Source organism: Pseudorasbora parva, chromosome 21, assembly GCF_024679245.1.
Source record: "Pseudorasbora parva isolate DD20220531a chromosome 21, ASM2467924v1, whole genome shotgun sequence".
NCBI lineage: Eukaryota > Metazoa > Chordata > Actinopteri > Cypriniformes > Gobionidae > Pseudorasbora > Pseudorasbora parva.
The window spans coordinates 4,052,635-4,076,084 of record NC_090192.1 but is presented as its reverse complement, the minus strand read 5'-3'; the positions used below and the strand labels follow the sequence as shown (position 1 = coordinate 4,076,084).

Genomic DNA, 23,450 nt, shown 5'->3' with positions numbered 1-23,450 from the left:
CACATTTACAAAAAGTTTTATTGACAGATTATATGACACTTAAATACTGTTTATATTCTTGGCATTAGTTTTAAATCAGTCATGTGAAAATGGACAACCAGCCAACCTTGTGGCTAATGAAACATCAGTTTAAAAACACTGACATGAGGACAGTCGTATATCAACAGCACATTCAAAAAGAAATCTGGATCTAACGTTCCTATAACTAATGACACGGCGTGATTGGAGAAATGATTATAATGCACAATGTGTTGTGGCTTGTGTTTACTCAAGTAATTTTGATTTAGCGTCCGCTGTTGGTGGTCCAGCTGAAAAAAGCATCATTGGGTCCATGTTCAAGCAGTTCTTGCTGCTGACAGTTTGTTCAGCCATTGCTGTGGCCAGGCAGTACAACCTCATGCCACATCATAAAAAAGGGGATAACGGAGTAAAATCAAAGGCTGTGAGCGGTGATCCATCTCTGTTCTGGGCACTCATCTGTTCATCTTCCACCGGGGCTTCCTAACAAAAACCTATGGATGAGAAAAGCAAGATTAGATGCTATCTGAGAGTGAAACCCAGTGGCGGGCTGTCTAAATCAAAAATATAGATACAATTAAATTAAAGTGTGTCTGAACGTGTCTAAATGCGATTACTGTCTATTCCAGTACGTTATATTTCATTTCCAGAAAGAATGTGGTTATTTTTTTGTGAGGCTGAGCTGTATTTTCCATATGTCATCATCTAAACGCATCACAGCTCTGTGGACTATTACAGTAGTTTGGTCCGCCTTCTGTTGAAGCTGCCATTTTCCATTGGATCATAACTTTGACTGACGTGGGTCATCAGCCAATCAAATTTTGATGGGCTGCGTTCTAATGAGCTTCATGTGCCTCCTGATGTCAAGCCAGAGTTGTTAGCTGACAAGCTTTGTTTTTCCGGTGTTTCTTCTGATATTCTTGTTGGTCTGTCTTTGATGGTTTGTTTAAGTGTATTTGTGACTGAGTTGATTTTGATTCATTTCACCAGTTGCCTAAACGGGACACGTGAGTGCAGTGGTTTCAATAAATAGTTAAATTTATCCTTTTATGTTGCTTGCCCCCTTCCCAGCAAACACTTTGAAAGCGGGGTTCGTAACAGTAGTGCATACAGGTCATGAATGTATTCTGTGTGTATCGTGTGTGTGGTGTTATGGCAGCGGTGTGGGGTGTGTTGATCATTAGTGAAGGCCCTGACTGAAACCCCACAGTACGCTACTGGTGAAGCCTAAAGGCCTTGAAGGGACTTCTGCCTCACCATTCCCCTCGAGCCGCCACGGCCTCCTTCCTCACCAGCCTCTTTCTGTCATCCAGAGAAACAGCAAGAGCTTTCAGCACTCTGGCACGGAACGGCAGGACCTGAAACAGACAGTCAAATCCGGGATTTTAAAGCCAACACCATTTTATTCTAGGTCTTACTGTGCATAAATTATCTGAGTTTGTTATTCCAAATTAGAAATAATCTACACGTTGGTGCCATAACTTTTTTCAGAGCTACAAATTCACAGCAGAAATGCAATATAACAACGTAATAGTCAGGAGAAAAGCTTAAATCTTTGGATCAGTATGAGATTAATATTTTTATTCATTAAAGATGCACTAAACGGATCAAAAGTGCCAGTAAAAACATGTATAATATGACAACATATTCTATTTGAAATGAATGCTGTCCTTTTGAGCTCTCTGTTCATCAAAGAAATTAATCCTGATATAAAAAATAATCAGTTTCCACTATTTTTTTAAATAATATTTACAATATTACAGTTTACTGTATTTTGATCAAAATGCTGCCTTGTAAAACAAAATGGACTTCAACATATTTTTTGCGGATCCAAATATTTTTTTGTATTATGTGTATTATTTTATTATCCAAAATTGGATGCATTAGCCAAACAATTGTGAATTCAGAGCGGTCTTAATATAGTAAAATAACGTCTTGAATGAACTTAAAGAGTCATGAGGAAACGAGATGTGTGCGACAGCGTCAGATCCGCGTTATGTTCAGAGGCGGCAGATCTTAAAGTGACAGCAGCCAATAATGCTGTTTGTCATTAATGTTCATCACAGAACAAAGAAAATGAAGATGATTAATCTATATATACTTTATTATTTATGCAGTTGGTGTTTGATAACTTGATCACATTTCTGCATGTCTAACAGGGAACGCCACAGGTCAATATTACATTAATTATAATGGGTTTGTCTTAAGATTGTTTGAAGTTTACTCAAATTAAAAGTAGTTAAAGCCTAATAAATGTTGAAATAGCTTTCAATTATACTGTAATGTTGAATGTATATCATTAATGTTTCATAGAGACATCAGTATTAGTGATAAAAAAAGATACCATTACAACAGATATTTAAAATATACTGTCTTTAAGTTGTTTCTACATTAATTAGGAGAGTACCTGTGAAACTATTACTATATAAAAATATATATTTTTTAAAAGTGTGATTAATTAGTTAATTTTTTAATTGATTGACAGCACTAATACGTTTTTTTTTTTTTAACTCTTATTTTCAGGCCTGATAAAAAAAAAAAAAAAAAAATTATATATATATATATATATATATATATATATATATATATATATATAATATAATATAATATATATAATTTTTTTTTAATTTTATTTATTTATTTATTTTTAAATCAGGCCTGAAAATAAGAGTTAAAAAAAACAAACGTATTAGTTTTCTATATATATATATATATATATATATATATATATATATATATATATATATATATATATATATATATATATATATATATATATATAAAATTCATATAACATTTAAAATAATTTTTTTTGGATAATATAATAATTATAATATGATATAATAATATAATATAATATTTTTTAATTGGAATAATTAATATATATTTTTAAATCAAGTCAAATAGAATGATCAGTATCAATTAGCCCTGAAAACGGCTTCTCTTACCATATGTTCAGGCAGGCGAGAGAGCGCATGAACACAGCGGAGAGATGCAGTTCTCACTTTCTGTCAGAGTGAAGATAAAATCAAAATTAGGCAATGGCGGTCAGACTGACTAAAATCGCATGCAAACACTCAGTTAAGTGTGAAGTGATGTACCATATCAGGGCTGGTGGTGAGTGCCAGCAGGCGGGAGAACAGCGCCTCCAGCTGGTTCCTGAGGGCCGCCGGGGGCTCCAGCAGCACCGGCTGCAGGCAGGACAGAGTGGAAAGCTGAACCGCCTGATCCGGACACGACAGCGCCTCCAGCAGGAGCGGCAGCAGCTGCACAGAACAGCACAGGACACTCACTTAAAGGTTAGTTCACCCAAAAATTTAATTTATGCCATTAATGACCTCTGTTCATCTTCAGAACACAGTATAAGAGATTTTATATTTAGTCCGAGAGCGGATGCAAGTGTATGCACACTATACTGTCCATGTCCAGAAAGGGAATAAAAAATCATCAGAGTAGTCCATATGAGACATCAGTGGGTTAATTAGAATCTCTTAAAGCATAGAAAATACATTTTGGTCCAAAAATAACAAAAACTACGACTTTATTCAGCATTGTCTTCTCTTCCGGGTTTGTTTTCAATCCTCAAATAAAGATTCGAACGGTTATGAATCAGCGGATTGATTCATGATTCGGATCGCCAATGTCACGTGATTTCAGTTTGACACGCGATCCGAATCAAGAATGGACATTATAGTGTGCATACACTTAGATACGCTGTCGGACTAAATATAAAATATCTTAAACTGTGTTCTGAAGATGAACGGAGGTTTTATGGGTGTGGAACGACATTAATGACATAAATTTCCGTTTTGGGTGAACTAACCCTTTAACACAGTGCATAACAGAAAAAACACATTTGAAACATTTATCTGAGCAAATTTCACTCACTGCAGGAAGCTCTGTGAGCTGGACTTCTCTGGGAAGGTTATTGACAATGTGTGACAGGGCTTTCAGATAACAAGACTTCTTCTCTGTGGACGAAAAACAATTTACACTAACGGTCAAACGTTTGTACTAATTAAAGGGATAGTTCACCCACTGTCATCATTTACTTAACCTCATGTTCCAAACCTGTATGAGTTTCTTACTTCTGCTGAACACAAAATAAGTTGTTTTGAAGAATGTTTGTAACAAAGCAGAGAGAACAACCATTCACTACCATAGTATATTTTTTCCTACTATGGTAGTTAATGGTTGCTCTATCTGCCTGGTTATAAACATTTTTACAAATATCTTCTTTTACATACAGCAGAAGAAAGAAACTCATACAGGTTTGGAACATGAGGGTAAGTAAATGATGACAGTTTTCATTTTTGGGTGAACTATCCCTTTAAGATTTTTTATTTTTTAAAGAAGTCTCTTCTGCTCATCAAGGCTACATTTATTGATTGCAATTAAAAGCAATACTGTGAAATATTACAATTTAAAATACAAATTTGTTCTTAAATATATTGTAAATTGTAGTTTATTCCTGTGATCAAAGCTGCATTTTCAGTATCATTACTCCTGTCTTGAATGTCAAATTATCTTTCAGAAATCATTCGGATATGAGTATTTGATTATTTGCATTCAATTATTAATAATGGCTGTAAAAAAATGTTTTGTTGTTGTAAAAACCATAATACATTAAGTATTCTTCAGGAAAAGCATTTAAACAATGTTTTAAAGCAGTATAACAAATTCAAGTATTTACTATTCTTTTATCAAAATTGATAATAATCATAAAAGTTTCTTGAACAGCAAATCATCATATTAGAATTCTTCACAAATTATTCTAATCTGAGGATTTTCTGCTCAAACATTTGCAGTGACACTAAAGACTGGAGTAATGATGCTGAACATGTAGCTTTGATCACAGAAGTAACTTGCATTTTACAATATATTCACATAAAAAACTAAAAAATATTTCACAATATTACAGTTTTTAGTGTATTTTCATTAAATAATTGCAGACTTGCTGAGGATTAGAAACTCAATAACATTTTTTAACAATGCCTAAATATCGAGCAGTAGTTGTAGATGCAAAGCAAGCAGAGTGGTTAAGACAGGAAGTGGTAATCGAAGTACCCTGCTCTGCTGAGTTGAACCCTTCAACAAGTTTGCTTGAGTTTTCAGTAAAAAAGCGCTGTCTGTACATGATGCGCACATCGGCGTGGCAACTGCGATTCAGCACATCTGGCGAGTCGCTCATGAGAACGCAGAAACCGTCGGCTGCCTGAGATCCTAGTTCTGGGTCGCTCAACAGAGCAAAGAGCTGAAATCAGAAGACAGAGACTACTCAAACACTGAACCTCTGAAAAGGACTGGGGGTAAAAACCTGAAGGAAAAAACCCTACCTTGTCAGTCAGGGCTGTTGATAGCGGATGGTACCGTAAGAGGAGGGCTTTGGCCACCTATACAAAAAGAAAAAAGTTATTGTGCATCAAAAGCATGTTTGAGCTTCTGTTGCCATATTTGATGTGCTTGTGAACGTATGTGTTCATCAGTGTTCATATGTGAATAGAATAAATGTAACCCTTGTGCGACCTTATGGACGTTGTCTTTTTCCATTTTCTTTTTTTTGACTGCATAAAATTTGGCATAGATGTGTATATTTATTGGAATTGTATTATTTCCTTTAAAAATCTATTTTGCACTAGGTACACTGGCTATCACCAGACCAAGCTGAATCTTTTCAGATTGAACATTTGTCTGGGGAGTCTGCTCTGTATTTTCTTCTGCACAAGTGGCGTGATCATCGGGCATATTTCAAATAACTGTACGAAATTGGATAGTCCTTCAATCAATCAGACCAACAATCCATCGCTTCTCTATTCGTCATCGTGTTAAACCCACCAATAATGTGCCAGGGGGATAAGCCAGTCTGTGATTAGTTCCCGCAAATTTGTAACAGAAGCAGGATAGAAATATGTACAGGATTCCAGCCTAAGCTGCAAGGCGAAATCAAATCGCCGGTAGATTGGGCTGGGTTTACCCTGTCTACAAAATAGTTCCTCTCAGGACCTTTTGGACTAAAATGTCCCAATTGAAACTCATTAAAACTACAATTTTAAATCCCAGGGTCATTTAACTATAAAACAATGCAATCTTTGTTAATAGGTGAACATTCTGTTGGCAAGGCTTCAAAATAAAAATACTCTTTTTTTTAACCAGATGGTGCAATTATTTTCAGGTTTAGTCTATAAAGAAAATACTCACTTTATTAATGTTATTATGCTTGTGCATATTATAGATCCAACTGGATAAATTATGCAGCTATAACTGTGTGGGTGTTAGTACTAATGTTAGAGTGTGGTTTATATGTGTGTAATATAAAAATTGTGTGTGTGCCTATAATATTTGAGAGAGAAAAACTCAACTGCAAATCAAAAATCGAACCACTGTGTGCACCAGTGGAGTTTTACTGGCATCTACTGGGGAAAAGTTGGCACTGCGCCCAAACAAAATCTGACTGAAAGCTCATTTTTTGAGATATCAACCTCAAATTTGGAACACAACTTGTTTAGATTTGTGGCTTTGATTATTATGCAGATTTAGAGTCGTTTCATAAAATATATACTTTATATGAAATAATATAAATAATTTTCAAAAAAGTCAAACTCTATAACTTTTTTTGGTTCACTTTTTAAACTTTTGCCAAGCAAATGAGACCAAACTTAAGTCAGTGCTCCCAAAATTCAATTTTTGGACATGGCCATTTTTGTCCTCAATGGACCTATGTGTAATTTTTTTAAAATTGACACAAGGGTTAATCTGTTCAATTGTATCTGGCAAATCTCTTAATGTGGTCATTACCCAGAGCAGCAGTGTGAACGCTTGTGGTCGCTGGGAAGAGGAAACGTTCTCCAGCTCTACACTGATCCTCTTTAACACTCTCTCCAGCACTGCGTCAAGAGCTTCACCTGTACACACACACACACACACACACACACACACACACACACACACACACACACACACACACACACACACACACACACACACACACACACACACACACACACACACACACACACACACACACACACACACGATATGCAGATCAGGTAAATCAACTCCAGAGCTCAAATTACTCGTTCATTATTCCAGTGACCTACATTGATACAAAAGACTCTTCCAATAGGTCAGTCGTTTCCAAACCTTTTCTGACAGGCCTCCTTTTGTGGAGAATAATATTTTCAAGCCCCCACCACCCCACCTACATGCACCCACATAAAGACTCTGAGGCCCTGTTTAGACCTGGTATTAAGATGCATTTTGGTTGATCGGATCAAAAGTAGATGAGAGAGACAAATTCCCGTTTACACCTGTTTTAATCCATCTCTTTTGTCTACTTTCAACCACTTCTGTCCTGATCTCTTCAAGGGAAGGTTCACGAAATAAGGTCACGCAATTTACATATGAGCATGACCAAAGATGATGGGATTAGTTCAGTAGGGCAGAGAGTAGGCGTTTTACACCCCGTTTAAACCTGTATTTGACTGATTTGGATGTTAAGTTTGGCTTAGGGATGAACAAAAGCACACTGCTAAATGTGGCAGCAGCACAATAATAGCTTTGCCTAAATTATTATGTTTTCAATATTTGGAAGCCAAAATCATAAATCAATTACGATTAATTGAACAGCCCTAAGTCACGTAGAGCAAAATTGAGTGCATGTGGTTTAGAAAGAAGATAAAACCACCCTGTGTATACCTGCTGGCCTCTTGTTGACCAAGCCTGCTAAGCATTTCGCTGCAAACGTGTAGGAGAACAGGTGTGAACATGTACAGATCAGATCCTCCAACTGGACCAGAAGCCTGTCAATCTCAGGAATGTCCACCTGTTGTGTAATTGATTAAATAAAGATCTTTTATTATAGATACATCATCCAACATGAACATCCCCACAAATGCTGTTTCTTAAATTGTGTTAAAAATATTTGTTTTGGTTCAGCCAATGTGCAAATGCATGAGCAAGTCTGAAAACTGGAGTGTTTCAAAACTTGTAAAGAGAAACCCTTATAAACGTGCTGTTGCTTTAAGGGTTTCTTGTGGTTTTCCATCTAAAGCTTGCTTGTATGTTAGAAAACAAAGAAATTAAAAGGAATAGTTCACCCAAAAAAACCCTGTTTGAATTTCTTTCTTCTGCTGAACAAGTAAGAAGATATTTTGAAGAATATGGCTAAGCAAACAGATGATGGACCCCATTGACTTCCATAGTATGGAAAACTACTTCAGAAGTCAATGAAGTTCATCAACTGTTAGCCTATAGGCATTCTTCAAAATATCTTCTTTCGTGAGAAAAAGAAACGTAAGAAAAAAATTCATACAGGTTTGGAACAACTCAAGGAAGAGTAAATTATGACCGAATTTTAATTTTTGGGTGAACTATCCCTTTAAGACAGCCATAAATATTAGTATTGCACTTTTACAGTTAGTATTTTTAAAGAAAAATAAGAAAGAACCATAAATATTATTATTGTTATTTTGTTGTTACACTGTAAAATAAAATGATGTTTATTATTTTATTTTTCATAAATACCTGATTGTTTTTATTTTACAGTGAAATGTTACAATGAAAATATAAAATATAATGTAAATAAAAATTACAATTATTATTGTTTTTATATTATATTATTTTACTGTAAAACAAAATCAAGTATTTTAAGATATATATATATATTTCAATAGAAATTGATAGATACATAATTAGACATTGCTATATAATCATTTATTTAACTTTTTATATTAAATTGCATTTTAAAACCTAACTTAATCCACACAAAAAAAGAAAAAGAAAAAAGATTTGTGTAGCCCTTCAATAAAGAACTGAATATGAATAATATACCTTTAATGAATAATCAGATGAGAGCAAGCTAAGAGTTTAACTTACGCTGCGTGGAAGAGAGCAAACACAGGCCATCAGCAGACACACTAACTGAGACGGACCCCGAGACTCTGTCTGGCTCTGTGGGAGAACGTTGAGTCGATACTGATGATTGGAGAGACATTAGACCACAATACTTCCAAAACAGACTCTCGTATTGAAGTTGAGCTTAGTCAATCTGGATTGGCAAATCTAAACCTGACTGTTGAGTGGTTGATCTTGTCATACCTGGAGCAATTGGATTTGGGCTGGGAAGGCATTCTCTGGCAGAAAGGACACATCTCCATCCAGGAACAGAGAAACAGCCTGGGCGGCCATGCGGGACGCTGATCTATAGGAAAACAATAAGGCTTGTATTCCAAAATGTGTATATTTTTAATAAGCACTGGGTTAATCACACTGATTATCTATTTTAATCTAAATAAAGATTTCCTGGTGTACTTTTATTACATATAATAAAGTGTCTGCTTTAAAACTGCTTTTAACCTCATAAATGTGTTTTTGTGGCTCTGTAATGTTGCGTGACAAACGATAATAGTCGCCTCAGTTCAAGCGGCACATGAACTGATCATCTCTGTGTCTATACTACTAGTTACAGCACCAAATAAACATGAATGAACAGGAATGTTGAAAGATACAGTACAACTTACTGAAAAATGTATCATTTGTCATGTATCCGCTCAGTCTGTGTTTCACAGATATAAACAACGTCACGAATCATTACATTTACCTTAGTTAAGGCATTTAATGACTATGAACTTGATTGTTAGCTCGAAAAATGAGCTCTTTAGAAAAGCATTTTGCTAAATAAATGCAGTATATTACATATTCATTATATTATTACTCAACCTGTAAATTATTTAATGCATGTTTGAATTAATCATGAAAACAAGTTATGACAGTCACCGTTTAAATGTGTATATTTCAACAACTAACTAGTGAATTAGATACATAATCATCATTAAAAAGTTAATATTTAAACAGCCCTGAGTGCAATTTAAAAACAAATATCACTCGTGTGTTATTAATTTTAACCTTTAATATTAATGTACCAACTGGGGATTCTCTAAACCTCTATAATGTGTTTGGAGCATAGGTTGAGACAAAATTTGTTCCTTGAGATAGACTGACTGTACCTGATATACAATCAAACGAATCGATAACAAAATTGGTAAAGACTCAAAAGCTTGTACTCAGAATCATCAATACTCATAGGCAACAATACCTAGCCCTAATTTTCACTACACATCTCAAGTAAAATCAGTCACATAATATAAAATATAATTATATATAATTGTGGCTTGTTCCTTTGGACTCACTCTGATTGTAACGCAGCGCAGGCTGTGCTGATGACCGGGACTAAAGCAGACAGAACAGCTTCATCAGTGAGTGGACTACTGTGACCTGTTGAACAAACACACAGTTACATCTACAAATAGCACAAACACTTACACACACACACAAACACAGAGGATAGGACTGGATGGAGGCAGATGATTCGCTGTGGCAACCCCTGAAGGGAAAAGCCGAAAGACGAAGAAGACTGACTTACACACACACACACGCGCGCGCGCGCACGCACGCACACACACACACACACACACACACACACACACACACACACACACACACACACACACACACGCCAGAAAACATTGACAAACACTGACCTGAGTCTCTACTCTGCAGCGCTGCCTGTAAGGCCAGTCCTAGAAGTCGAGGAATGATGTTGTTGTGGAAGAATTGTCCAATCTCCTCATTGTCCCGTGCATGCGCTGCTACCCGCTGCAAACTGATGCATACAGCGGTCACGTCCTCCAAAGAGAAACTACAGCTACCTGAAAGATGAACAGCATGTTTCTGCATTATATCAGTGGACTGTTTTTCACTGTAAAGCTGCTTTGAAACGATCTACATTTTATAAAGTGGTATATAAATAAAGGACTTGACTTTGTATCAGAATCAAATAATTAATAAGTAAGGTACAAGAAACTGTGCTATACTGCCAAATATGTTGACCAATCAGCAACCAAAACAGGAACAACCAGATTTATAATATTTATTACAGTTTCCCAGTAATTAACACTAATCTGTTCCGCTAACTTCACAATGAAAATATTTTTATATTTATCATCATACCAAAAGATCTCTAACATTTTGTTTTGCACTGTTGCTTATCTGTCAATCGAACTAAAACACTAAATGTGATATGGCTTAGTGCACTTAACAAATCACAAAATACTATAATATATTATTACTTACAACTTAGCAGTTCATGATCCAGGGTTTTTGGGAACGCTACATGCACCACTTTATTTTCAGAGTTGTGTAATCTCTCTAACATTTGGTGGACAGATGGTTCAAGCATTTTACTATATTTGTATTAAGAAGCATTTGTATGCCTATTTTTATAGAAACTTGAAATTCCTGCAGTTTTTGCTAAAATAAAAGCTCCAGGGTTTAATCTCTTGCAATTGGTGGTTGATTGTGATTTTACTTTTTTAACTTTAGTTATTAATGATGGTGTTTGAGCATAAACAACATCTGTAAAAGTATGACAATCGAAGTTTAAAGGAACAGTTTTCTATAATTTGATTTGATTTCACCCGGCAATTCACTCTGGAAACCTGTACACTAAGTTACACTTTTGAGGGAACCAATCACAGACTGGCTTACCCACCTGGCACGCTATTGGTGAGTTTAACACGATGACAGATAGAGAAGCGATGGGTCATTGCCCGTTGATCACGCCTCTTGTGGTCTGATTGGTTGAAGAACTATCCAATTGCGTACAGAGTTATTCAAATTAAGCCTGTTGATCACCCCTCTTGTGCAGTAGAAAATACAAAGCAGACCCCCCAGACCAATGTCAAATTTTAAACTGAGCTTGGTCTGGTGATAGCCAGACAAACAAACGGCTGGTAAGGACATCTGAACAGAATATGCCATCAATGACTTGGAGATAGTTAACTTATAAATTCATCAACTATCCCTCCAGAAATGTCCTGTCTCATTCTACATGTTGTCTCTTCTTCTTGAGTCTCTCCATTATTGTCCGACTCTGGCTTGATCATAAAAGGCTGAACCATTTTTGTCATTTCTCAGTGTGTGTGTGTGAAGTAATCGGAGCTGCTGATACAAGCTCTTTAAGCTCCGCCCTCATCCTGAAAGGGGGCCTCATTTACATTTAAAGGGACACACAAAAACAGCGTGTTTTTGCTCACCTTCAAAAGGTGACAACTTTAACACACTATGAAAAATGATCTGTTGAGTCTTTTGAGCTAAAACTTCACATACACACTCTGGGGACATCAGAGACTTTTATATCTTATAAAAAGGGGCATTATAGGAAAACCTTTAAATTTTATTCATCTTCCAAACACAAATGAAGACATTTTAATGAAACCTGAGAGATTTCTGTCCCTCCATTTAAATTCAATACCTCCTAAACCAGGGGTCTCAAACTCCCGGCCCGCAGGATGATATTTTGTGGCCCCCTACTTGACATCAAAGTTTAGTGTTAGTGTGGCCCGCGTGTTGCTCTGAAAACCATTTTTGGCGGAGTCGTTGCGTGTGCCTGTGCCGTGCTTTATGCCTCACTTCGTGTGTGTGTATATGAGAGAGTTATATGAAGGTAAATTGATGCCATATAGAATTGCAAGCGTAGGGTAAGATTTGTAAAAGTGTACATAAGATTGCAAGCGTAAATTAAATTTGCATGCACAAGATAAGTTTTGCAAAGGTGTAAATTGCCTTTCAAGTGTAAGAAAAAAATATTTGCAGCATTTTACTGTTATGCATAAGTGTAATTCATGTATTGTGAAACTGCAGCTTCATGTTAACGCAAAATAAATATGATCTGTATTCTTCTGACTTCCATTTTTCTGCGCTTACCCTTTTGACACGTTTATTTCGCCAAAATACGGCCAAAAGCATTGCACGCCTGTGAACATCAATTTGCAAGCGGAAAAAGCAGAGTCAGGAACTGCGAAATAGATTGAGCGTGTAAAACCAACTTTTGTGTAAAAAAATAAACTGTTGCAACTGTCTAAATGACTTGTTGTGTGCGTAGGGCAAAAAGGCTCCCGAAATAAACCGATTTGCACAGTTCCGTCTTTCTTTTAGCTGCGCTTACAGTTTTGGCACGATTCTGTCACTGACTGAGTTTATCAAGCGCGAGGAGGAAGGCGGGTCCACCTTCTTCTGGAGCCAATCAAATGAGCTGCTCGATTTACTCTTATCTGATTGGTTCAACCAAGTTGGTTCAAACCTCAGACGCCAGAACACATCTGTATCTTCATTTTACTTTTAATGCACAAATACATATAAATAAATAAATAAATAAATAAATAAATAACGATTGCTAAATAAGCTGTGCATTTTAGACGTATGTTTACGTCTAAATTTCGAGCTGGTGTAGTCATTGGTTTGGAATTGTATTGATACATCAGTTATATATGAGCTGAGCTGTTTAACATCAGCTCAGTGGTGTTTATATACATATATATATATATACATATATATATATATATATATATATATATATATATATATATATATATATATATATATATATGTATATATATATATGTATATAAACACCACTGAGCTGATGTTAAACTTCACAATCAAAACATTTCTTTCCCATTCTTTAATAGCCATGTAACAATACCATTCTGAATAACTTTTTCAGACCATGGTATTTAACAATCAATTATATATTTTGAAACATCGTTCTGGTCACTGTCAATATTGATTCTGATTAGTGATCGTGTAGTTGTGTAGACAGATCAAGCTATTATATAGTTAGTATGAAAAAGGAAATGCTTTCTCTTTGTCCAGATTTGACTGTAGGATAATACAAAACTGATACTTCAAATCAATATAAAACTCAACTTAGACAAAGAGTAGCCTTTTATAATGATTCATATATATATATAACAAGGAATACACAGCCATACAGTAGGGATATAGAGGTTAAACGATGGCATTACAGATGATAAATGGTGCATAATTTAGAGGTACCCTTAAAATACATTTTAAAGGAAAACATATTTTTGTTATTATGAACTAATTTTAGCAAAATACTACTACTACTACTACTACTAATAATAATAATAATAATAATTTTGGAATCGCCTCTGATCAGTAGTCAGGTGATATTATGCATGCAGTGCAAATACTAGGTCTACTTTTAGCAGCATCAAGATTACAAACTTATATCTGGCAGGATGATGATGAAGACGATGATGATGATGATACATGCACTGAATTCACATAAATTTTCTTTCTCAACACACCAGCTCAGAATTCAGGATGGAAACATATAAGTCTTAAACCTAATGGTGCACAGATTGTTAAGCAATTGTGCTTTATTTATTTATTTATTTGTTTGTTTGTTTGTTTATATGTATTTGTGCATTAAAAGTAAAATGAAGATAAAGATGTGTTCTGGCGTCTGAGGTTTGAACCAACTTGGTTGAACCAATCAGATAAGAGTAAATCGAGCAGCTCATTTGATTGGCTCCAGAAGAAGGTGGACCCGCCTTCCTCCTCGCGCTTGATAAACTCAGTCAGTGACAGAATCGTGCCAAAACTGTAAGCGCAGCTAAAAGAAAGACGGAACTGTGCAAATCGGTTTATTTCGGGAGCCTTTTTGCCCTACGCACACAACAAGTCATTTAGACAGTTGCAACAGTTTATTTTTTTACACAAAGGTTGGTTTTACACGCACAATCTATTTCGCAGTTCCTGACTCTGCTTTTTCCACTTGCAAATTGATGTTCACAGGCGTGCAATGCTTTTGGCCGTATTTTGGCGAAATAAACGTGTCAAAAGGGTAAGCGCAGAAAAATGGAAGTCAGAAGAATACAGATCATATTTATTTTGCGTTAACATGAAGCTGCAGTTTCACAATACATGAATTACACTTATACATAACAGTAAAATGCTGCAAATATTTTTTTCTTACACTTGAAAGGCAATTTACACCTTTGCAAAACTTATCTTGTGCATGCAAATTTAATTTACGCTTGCAATCTTATGTACACTTTTACAAATCTTACCTTACGCTTGCAATTCTATATGGCATCAATTTACCTTCATAGAGTTAGCTCAGCCCTCTCTCGTGCAGTATAATTGGTTGACACCTCGTGATTGACATGAACAGAGGCTAATCAGACAGTCGAAATGAATGTGGTTTAACGGCGCTCAAATGGCCAATCAAATCAAAGTAGGCGGGATATACATTCTCTTTTGGTCCGCGCACATGCTCGCTCGCGCAGTCTTCACACACACAGACGAGCTCTTCAATATATCGCGTAATGCCGTTGCGGAGAGAGACTATTCTTTCCGGTGAAATCACAAAACTAAATTGCACACACACAAATGCACACAAAATGCAACGTGTCCATGCTCTTAATATACAACCATTGATGAACATTTGAAGAAAACTATGAGCGGATTAGAACTCTGAACATTTGAGACGATTTACTAAAAGTCTTCTGTTAGACCAGTGAGGAACTCAAATATAAGCAGCCGATGTACGTATTTATTCCCTCATGCGAATAATCTCGGGACTAATAATATATTTGATGACAATTAATGCAAATATTGTTTGCAAATAGTCCCAAATTGATTATTTCCCAACTAGAATTAGACCTAGAATTTCGTTCACTGTTCTGTTTGACCTGATTATGGCCTTGCTTTGAATTAGTCTATTATTTTAAATAAAAATAAAAACATTTATTATTTCAGTATTACATAATGATTTAATTTCTATTGGCCATATTTATTAGTACACAATTACCATCACATACCTGTTGGTAATAGATAGGTGCGAAGGACGAAGGATAATCAGATCCAAAAATCTCAAAAATATTGGCAATATAAATAAAAAAAACACGAGTAGGCAAGAGAAGCCTATATGAACCATTCATGTTCAGAAAGTAATGTTCAAGTTCAGAAGAAACATTCCTGTTGAAGAACTCCTAATAATAAAGATTGGATAAGTTGTGCTCTTTTTGGGAGCGGCCCAGCGGCCCAGCCTGACCCAGAGTCTACTTCCAGTGGCCCCTGGGTAATTTGAGTTTGAGACCCCTGTCCTAAACCTGGAAAAGATTCTAAAAAAAGGTCATGAATGCAAAATATTTGAGTGCTTTAATCGTTTACCATAAGGTTAACAGTCCTAATTCAACAACCATAGATCATAAGAAAACACTCAGCATTAATATGGGGAATTCATTGATTGGGAACCGATCTGAAACCGAATGAACGGTTACAATTAAATCATAGCCTTTTAAAGTTTTATTAATCACACTAAGCCATACCGTGATTCCTGTTTTTCTGTCCTCAAATTTAAGACCTCTTGAAATTATATATTTAAGACTTTTTCAGATATGTAAGACTTTTTATGGCCTTAAATTTGATACAACCGAATTTAAAGGGATAGTTCACTTTAAAATGAAAATTCTGTCATCCTTTACTCACCCTCAAGTGTTGTTTCAAACCTGTATGAATCTCTTTCTTCGGCTGAACACAAGGGAAGATATTTTGAAAAGTGTTAGTGACCAAACAGTTAACTGGAGCCACAGACTTCCATAGTATTTTTTTTTCCTACTATGGAAGTCAATGGCTCCAGTTAACGGTTTGGTTACTGACATTCTTCAAAAAATCAGCTGAAGAAAGACATTCATACAGGTTTGAAATAACTTAAGGGTGAGTAAAGAATGACAGAAGTTTCATTTTAAAGTGAACTATCCCTTTAAGGACCCTGATAATTTCTCAAAAATGATTATCAGAATGTGTACCTGTGTGGGCTGAAGCCAGCACCTGTAACAGAACGGGGGTGCTTTCCTGCACAACACTGAGCTGAGACGACACAGACGCGACCACCGTCACACACCGCTGACGTACAGCTGCGTTAGACTCTGTAAAGAAATGTAGTCCCACATTATCTGATAAACTGCATTTGATGTTATTCGTGTGTGTGCATTACGTACGGTAGGTCTCACCTGATAGGATCTCTTCCTTGAGCCGAGGAATCATCCTGGAGATGAAGGCTTTGGGATGCAGATGAGCCAGAGAGCCTGAACACTCCACTACAGCCAAACTGAGAGACAGAAATGTCAGTGCGGGAAAAGCTTTAAGATGTAAACATGTTAAAGACATCCTTTCCAATGATCTCTCATATGTGATAACTACCTCACTTGAGTATCCTCTTCCTGCAGAATGAGACTGGTCAAATGATCAACAGCTCTCTCAACATCTGTCGGAGCCAACAAGCCTGCGAGGAGCAAAACAACAGTTAGACCTCCCACATTCATTCAGTGATTAAAATGAACTTGGCCTGCCCAGAAGATATTTCTTATATACCATTATAGTTTTTATTTTATTTTTATTGCGCCCTCACATAGGACAAAGAGGATAGGGTAATTAAGTATAGTTTTATTCATTTGAATTAGCGTTTATTTTTATATCTTCAGTTTTAATTTTTATTTAATATTATGGAATTCTGATGTGCATTTGCCTTTTTTGTGTTATTTTCTTTTTATATATTACAATTTATGTTTGATTTATTTAATTTTAGTTCAGTTTTTGTTTTATTTATTTACTTATTAATTTACAATTAGTAAGTTCAGTGATTCAATTTATACTTAAAAATATTTGTCAAGGCAACATTTAGATTTTTTTTCTTCCATTTTTTATAATTTATTTATATTTTTTTAGGAAAAAATAAAAGTATTAGTTAACAATAATAACTCTGCCCCCAGTCATGGACTAGTTATAAGGATGAAGTAGAAAAGATTATTTATAATTTTTTTATAGGTCGTTTTTAACAGCTGGGAACTATTTGCAGAATGAAAATGACCACTTCATAAGCACCGTTATTTGGAATAGAAATGGTTACTCAATCATAACAAAGGTCACTGACATTTAGATGTCTTAAAAATACAGTACATACAACTATAAAACTACATTAATGTTTCATTTTAGTGCAAGAAAGAAACATTGGTGGATTAAAATATACATTATATACATACAATATATACATACAAAAAATATATAATTTTTTCTATGAAATTACGGAAGCCCTGAACGGCCATGGATAATATTTTTTTTCTGTCTTGTTATGTCGTGATCACGAGTTAATTATCTTGTGATCTCAAGATAACAAAAGTTGTTTTCTCGTGATCACGAGTTTCATTCTGAAATACTGCACAGCACCCAGAGTCTACTGTTGCTGTAGCAACGAACACAACTTTCACGGGCATCTGATCAATGGATAATAAACCGTGCGCTGGATCTTTCAGCAAAATCTTTGCTTCACTTAATAAACATTTTATTTGTGTAATTAACATGTTTAAATGATCAAAAGAGAAGGGGGGGGGGGGGTGCCTTCAGAAGGATGGCAGATTATTCTGTTCTATTCTAAAAATCGTTTAGTTTCGATTCAGCCCATTTTATTTTCCTCATTCGTTTGAAATAACATTACATAATTTGTTTGTTATTAGTATCCTTCCTTCTAGCCTTTATTCCAAAAGCGGTGCAGTAGCCTACTCCATATTTCTAAAAACAAACAAACGTTTAATCCAGTTAATACAGTCTCGTACAAAATACAATCGTTTTAATTGCACATTATCACTGATTTAAATTAGGCTGCAATGCATCTTTACATGGGCTATACATCACATTTAGGCGATACATTGAGTGACACAATGTGGCAAACTAACAGTTCTCTTTCATCATCTCGTTTCGAGATCCACCTATGGGAAGGGCATCCGTACCTGACCTCTGCAGAAGCATCCGATTGCACCAAGTCTGACAAGACAGGCAGGAGCGCGCAGCCAATGCCCAGTAAGGCCCCACCCCTTACCAGCGGGCATATATGGGCTGCATACGCTACTGTACATCAGTTGACATTCGCTTCTCGCGATCTCTGCACTGACACAGTTCGGTTAGATTTGCGCTGCTCACTTATTGTCTGCAGGAGGAAATATCGCCAGATCAGCCTCCACCGGGCGTGACAGTTCTATTCTGCCACATTCTGTGTCTGCATTCGGAGCCGCTCGCGCTCTCGTCCGTCTTCCTGTTCCACGGCTGCCGCCACGGACCTTTCTGAGTTTTTCGCGGGTATGTCGCTCTCTCAGTCTTCTCCTTCTGTGTCTAGCCTATTACGGGCCTGCCCGGCCGCGTGTGGGTCTCTTATCGCCGCTAAGGATTTTCACCCTTTTTGTGTGGTCTGCTTGGGCCTCAAGCACGCAGAGGAGGCAATAGAGAACCCGGAGAACTGCAGTTACTGCCTGGTACTGCCTAAGAAACTCCTGCGACACCGCCTTAAAGTTGCCGCTACTCAGTGTGGCGAGCTCGACTTGTCGTACTCGGATATGGAACACGGTGACGATAGCGCGCTACCGGGGACCTCCCGGGGCGCGACGGCTCTTGTTTTGGCTGACCAGCCCAATCCTGAGTTCCCCGAAGAGGACATCTTCACGGGTAACCTCCCGCTCGCCGACGATCTTGCCGGGTCCGGTGATTACGACGACGCGGGCCTTCTTGGAATTTCGGAGGACGAGGAGGCCATCCCGCCCTCTGTTATTCCCCAGGCTAGCGCCCCCGCGGCCTTGCCTCAATCCATCCTCCTGGATGTGTGTGAACGAGCGGCCGCTCGTCTCAACATTAAGTGGCCGGCTCCACAGAGCGCCACCGACCAGAAGAGGGATATTTATGACGGTAAAGTGTTGGGAGCCCCCCCCGGCCCGAGGAAAGAACTCTTTCCCGTTCTTCCAGCGTGCGCTAAGCACATGAGGCACTACTGGAACGACCCGCTCGATCTTAAACACGGTCTCGCGGGGCTGGAGGTTAAAGATATGGCGGCTCGCGGCATGGGCGAACCGCCTGCCATTGAGCCCTCCATTGCCAGACACCTCAACCCAGTCCAGGGAGGGCTGCCCGCCCCCCCGAAGCCGGTCCTTCCTAACAGGATGGACCGTTTTTCTGCCTCGGTGCACCAGGCCGTTTATAAATCCTCGGCCTTGGCTGTTAGGACTCTGAATGTCTCCTCCCTCCTTTCCGCTTACCAAGCGGAGATCCTGGACGATCTGGGCCAGCAGTTAGATAAGGGATCTTCTCCCTCTCCTGCACTGTGGAAGGAGATCATCACGGTTAACGACCTCGTTCTCCGTAATGCTCGTCAGGTCGTCCAAACCTGCGGGCGCTCTATGGCGCTTTCCGTGGTAGGAGAGCGCTCGCTCTGGCTCAACCTGTCTGGTCTCCCGGATAGTGAAAAGAAACGTATCGCAGGCGCCCCGGTAGAGCCCGGCCGGGCTCTCTTTGGCCCCGCAGTTGCTATGATGCAACAACGATGCGACGACAAGAAGGAGCACGAGGCCTTCATATTGTATCTTCCCAGGAAGACGGTCCCACGCCAGGCGCCCCCTGTGCGTTTGCCTAACCCCCCGGTCCCGGGACGTAATTTTAATCAGGTCAAGGAAAAGCCTCGAAAGAAGTTTTCTGGGCTTTCTCCCTGCCCCAGAACCCCTGTCCAAAGGACGGAAGGTTCCTGCTGTAGGGTGTCCCCCTCCCGTGGCTGCCCAGCCCATATGTTTAGTGGACGATGTGTGTTCCCCCCTGTTCAAGGGGATTGTCGTGAGGAAAAGTTCAAAAGCAGTGTAACCACACCGCACATACTGTGTTCCCCTCACCCAAATAATAAAGGCTTCGGCCCCAGTGTTTCCCAGAAAACACAACACACACAGAAACACAAAAAACACAATAAATCTAACGAATCAAATGAATTCGTCACAGCGAGATACCCTCTCAATGTAGGGAAATACCCTTTCTCTCGTAATGGTGAACCTGCACGTGTCGTCCCTAGTTTCTCCACTAGAGGGCGCCATTGCATCACAAATAAGCCAGCTAGGCATGCTCGAAGCCAGCACGGCCTGGACGAGCATTCACACGAGCTGTGTGTCAGCCTGGCTTACTGTATTACGCATGATATTACAGGGCTATCGTCTGCAGATTGCTATGAAACATCCACGTTTCAGCAGCGTTCTCTTTTCTCACACAGAGGAAAGCACGGCCCACGTCCTGAAGGAGGAAATCTCCTCTCTTCTAAACAAAGGTGCGATTCAGGTGGTTCCCCACAATCTGATAAACCAGGGTTTCTTTTCCCGTTATTTCCTGGTCACAAAGAAGGACGGTTCCCTCCGTCCTATTCTGGACCCCAGGGTGTTGAACAAACATTTGAGGAAATACAGATTCATAATGTTAACCCTTGGTTCGCTCGCCCGTGTCATGAAACGGAACGACTGGTTCACATCGGTCGATCTGAGAGATGCTTTTCTCCACATAAGCATTTATCCACCACACCGGAAGTTTCTTCGTTTCGCCTATCAAGGCATTTGTTACAAACTCACGGTGCTTCCGTTCGGGCAAAAATTAAGCCCCCGAACTTTCTGTTTGCGTGTGGAAGCGGGCTTCACTCCCCTAAGAATGTCTGGTCTACGGATCCTGACATACATATGCGATTGGCTCATCATAGCCGATTCGTGGGAAAAGGTGTTGAAGGACACCTCCCGTGTGCTCGCGCACACCCGATCTCTGGACTTCAGGGTGAATGTGAACAAGAGCAGCTTTACACCCAGTCAGAGGGTGATCTTCCAGGGCATGGAGCTGAACTCAGTCTCCATGCGAGCGTGTCTCTCTCAAGAGCGCGTTCTCTCTCTGACGAACTGTCTGTCACAGTTCAGAGAGGGGGCGAGGGTGCGATATCGCACATGTCTCAGGCTACAGGGTCTTATGGCTTTAGCTATCCAGTTTTTGCCACTAGGACCCCTGAGGATGAGGGCGTTCATGAAATGGGTTTTGTCACTACATTTCAGCCCGTTACACGATCTTTGCCGCTCTGTAACAGTGACGCGCACCTGCGCTGCAGCTCAGCGCCACTGGAAGAGCGCGGACTTTTACGCACAGGGTACCCCTCTGGGGACTGTCATGTTGCGGAAAGTCGTGACGACGGACGCGTCCCTAACAGGCTGGGGTGCCACCCAGGAGGGCAGAACTGTGAACGGTTTGCGGCCGAGCAAACTACGTTCAGAGCACATAGATTATTTAGAGCTTCTAACCAATTAGAAGGCTCTGAATCATTTTCTGCCTCGTCTGCAGGGACATCATGTGCTCGTACGCTGCGACGATACCACGACAGTGGCTATCAATCGTCAAGGCGGCGCGCGCTCGCCGAAGCTTCATGCCCTAGCTTACAAGCGTTTGGTATGGAGCGGGCGAGTTTTCCTGTCGTTACGCGCGACTCATGTTCCGGGAATTCTGAACAGAGGCGCGGATCTTCTATCGAGGGGGAACCCGCTCTTCGGAGATTGGCACCTCCACCCTCAGATAGTAGACATGATATGGATGAGACTACGGGCGCCCGTAGATCTGTTCGCCTCGCGCGAAAACAGCCATTGTCCTATGTTCTTCTCGCTAAAGGACTTGGACGCGCCCCTCGAGGTGGACACACTGGCCCACCCGTGGCCCAGAGTGCTGCTGTATGCCTTTCCTCCCCTGTGCCTGATAATTCTCACACTGGCCAGGGCGAGAGAGGGGGGGTTTTCTCTCATCCTGATAGCACCCAGGTGGCCCAAAGCGCCGTGGCTGGCAGAGATAATCCCTCTGTTGTATGCCCAGCCGTGGTGCCTCCCCCTCCGCACAGACCTATTGTCTTAAGCGAACGGGGAGATTTATCACCCACACCCGGACAGGGTAGCTCTCTGGGTTTGGCCCGTGAGAGGACGAACCTAAGCGCGTTAGGGCTTCCCCCGCGCGTGGTGGCTACTATACAGAATGCCAGGGCCGTTTCTACACGGTCCTTGTATGGCTGTAAGTGGCAGGTGTTCGATGGGTGGTGTGATGGGCGGGGTCTCGCGTCATATCAGTGCTCAGTCGCTGATATCTTGTGTTTCCTCCAAGACCTTATGGATAAGGGCAGGTGTTTTTCCACTATTAAGGTCTATCTGGCAGCTATCTCTGCTTGTCATGTGGGTTTTGAGGGCTCAACGGTTGGGCAGCATTCTCTAATCCGCAGATTTATGAAGGGTGCCCGTCGCTCCTTGCCAGTCATTAGGAGAACGATCCCTGAATGGGACCTCTCCATAGTGCTGGAAGCTCTGTCTCAATTCCCTTTTGAGCCTCTGGGGAATATTCCCCTTAAGTTGCTGTCCTTCAAAACAGCCTTGCTCTTGGCCTTGGCGTCAGCCAAACGTGTCAGTGAGTTACATGCACTCTCGGTCCACCCCTCGTGCATCAATTTCTCTCTGGGTGGAGATAAGGTTTTCCTCAAGCCTAATCCAGCATTCATGCCGAAATGTTTCCCTGCGTTCACATCGGAGGTGTTGGAGCTATCCGCTTTTCACCCTCCGCCCTTTTCCTCCGCGGAGGATCAGAGGCTAAATGCCCTGTGTCCAGTCCGTGCGTTACAAACGTATGTGTCTAGGACCAGCGCGTTCCGGAAGAGTGACCAACTCTTCGTTTCATGGGCTCCTCCTCGCAAAGGGGATCCCCTGTCT

The 23,450-nt window shown here is 39.5% G+C and overlaps 1 protein-coding gene across 1 annotated transcript in view; it reads right to left on the bottom strand.

Moving 5' to 3' along the window:
* mms19 (MMS19 homolog, cytosolic iron-sulfur assembly component) overlaps positions 1–23,450 on the bottom strand; it is a 48,075-nt gene continuing 24,625 nt past the window's right edge. Inside the window, exons 16-31 of the mRNA XM_067429270.1 lie at positions 17,089–17,170; positions 16,899–16,996; positions 16,695–16,814; positions 10,557–10,724; positions 10,206–10,290; positions 9,115–9,217; positions 8,893–8,967; positions 7,714–7,840; positions 6,814–6,920; positions 5,355–5,411; positions 5,086–5,272; positions 3,907–3,989; positions 3,120–3,284; positions 2,967–3,026; positions 1,276–1,376; positions 1–512 (exon numbers count right to left, since the gene is read on the bottom strand). Coding sequence (XP_067285371.1) covers positions 482–512; positions 1,276–1,376; positions 2,967–3,026; positions 3,120–3,284; positions 3,907–3,989; positions 5,086–5,272; positions 5,355–5,411; positions 6,814–6,920; positions 7,714–7,840; positions 8,893–8,967; positions 9,115–9,217; positions 10,206–10,290; positions 10,557–10,724; positions 16,695–16,814; positions 16,899–16,996; positions 17,089–17,170 — 1,649 coding nt within the window. The 3' untranslated portion in view covers positions 1–481. The remainder of the gene's footprint in view (positions 513–1,275; positions 1,377–2,966; positions 3,027–3,119; positions 3,285–3,906; positions 3,990–5,085; positions 5,273–5,354; positions 5,412–6,813; positions 6,921–7,713; positions 7,841–8,892; positions 8,968–9,114; positions 9,218–10,205; positions 10,291–10,556; positions 10,725–16,694; positions 16,815–16,898; positions 16,997–17,088; positions 17,171–23,450) is intronic.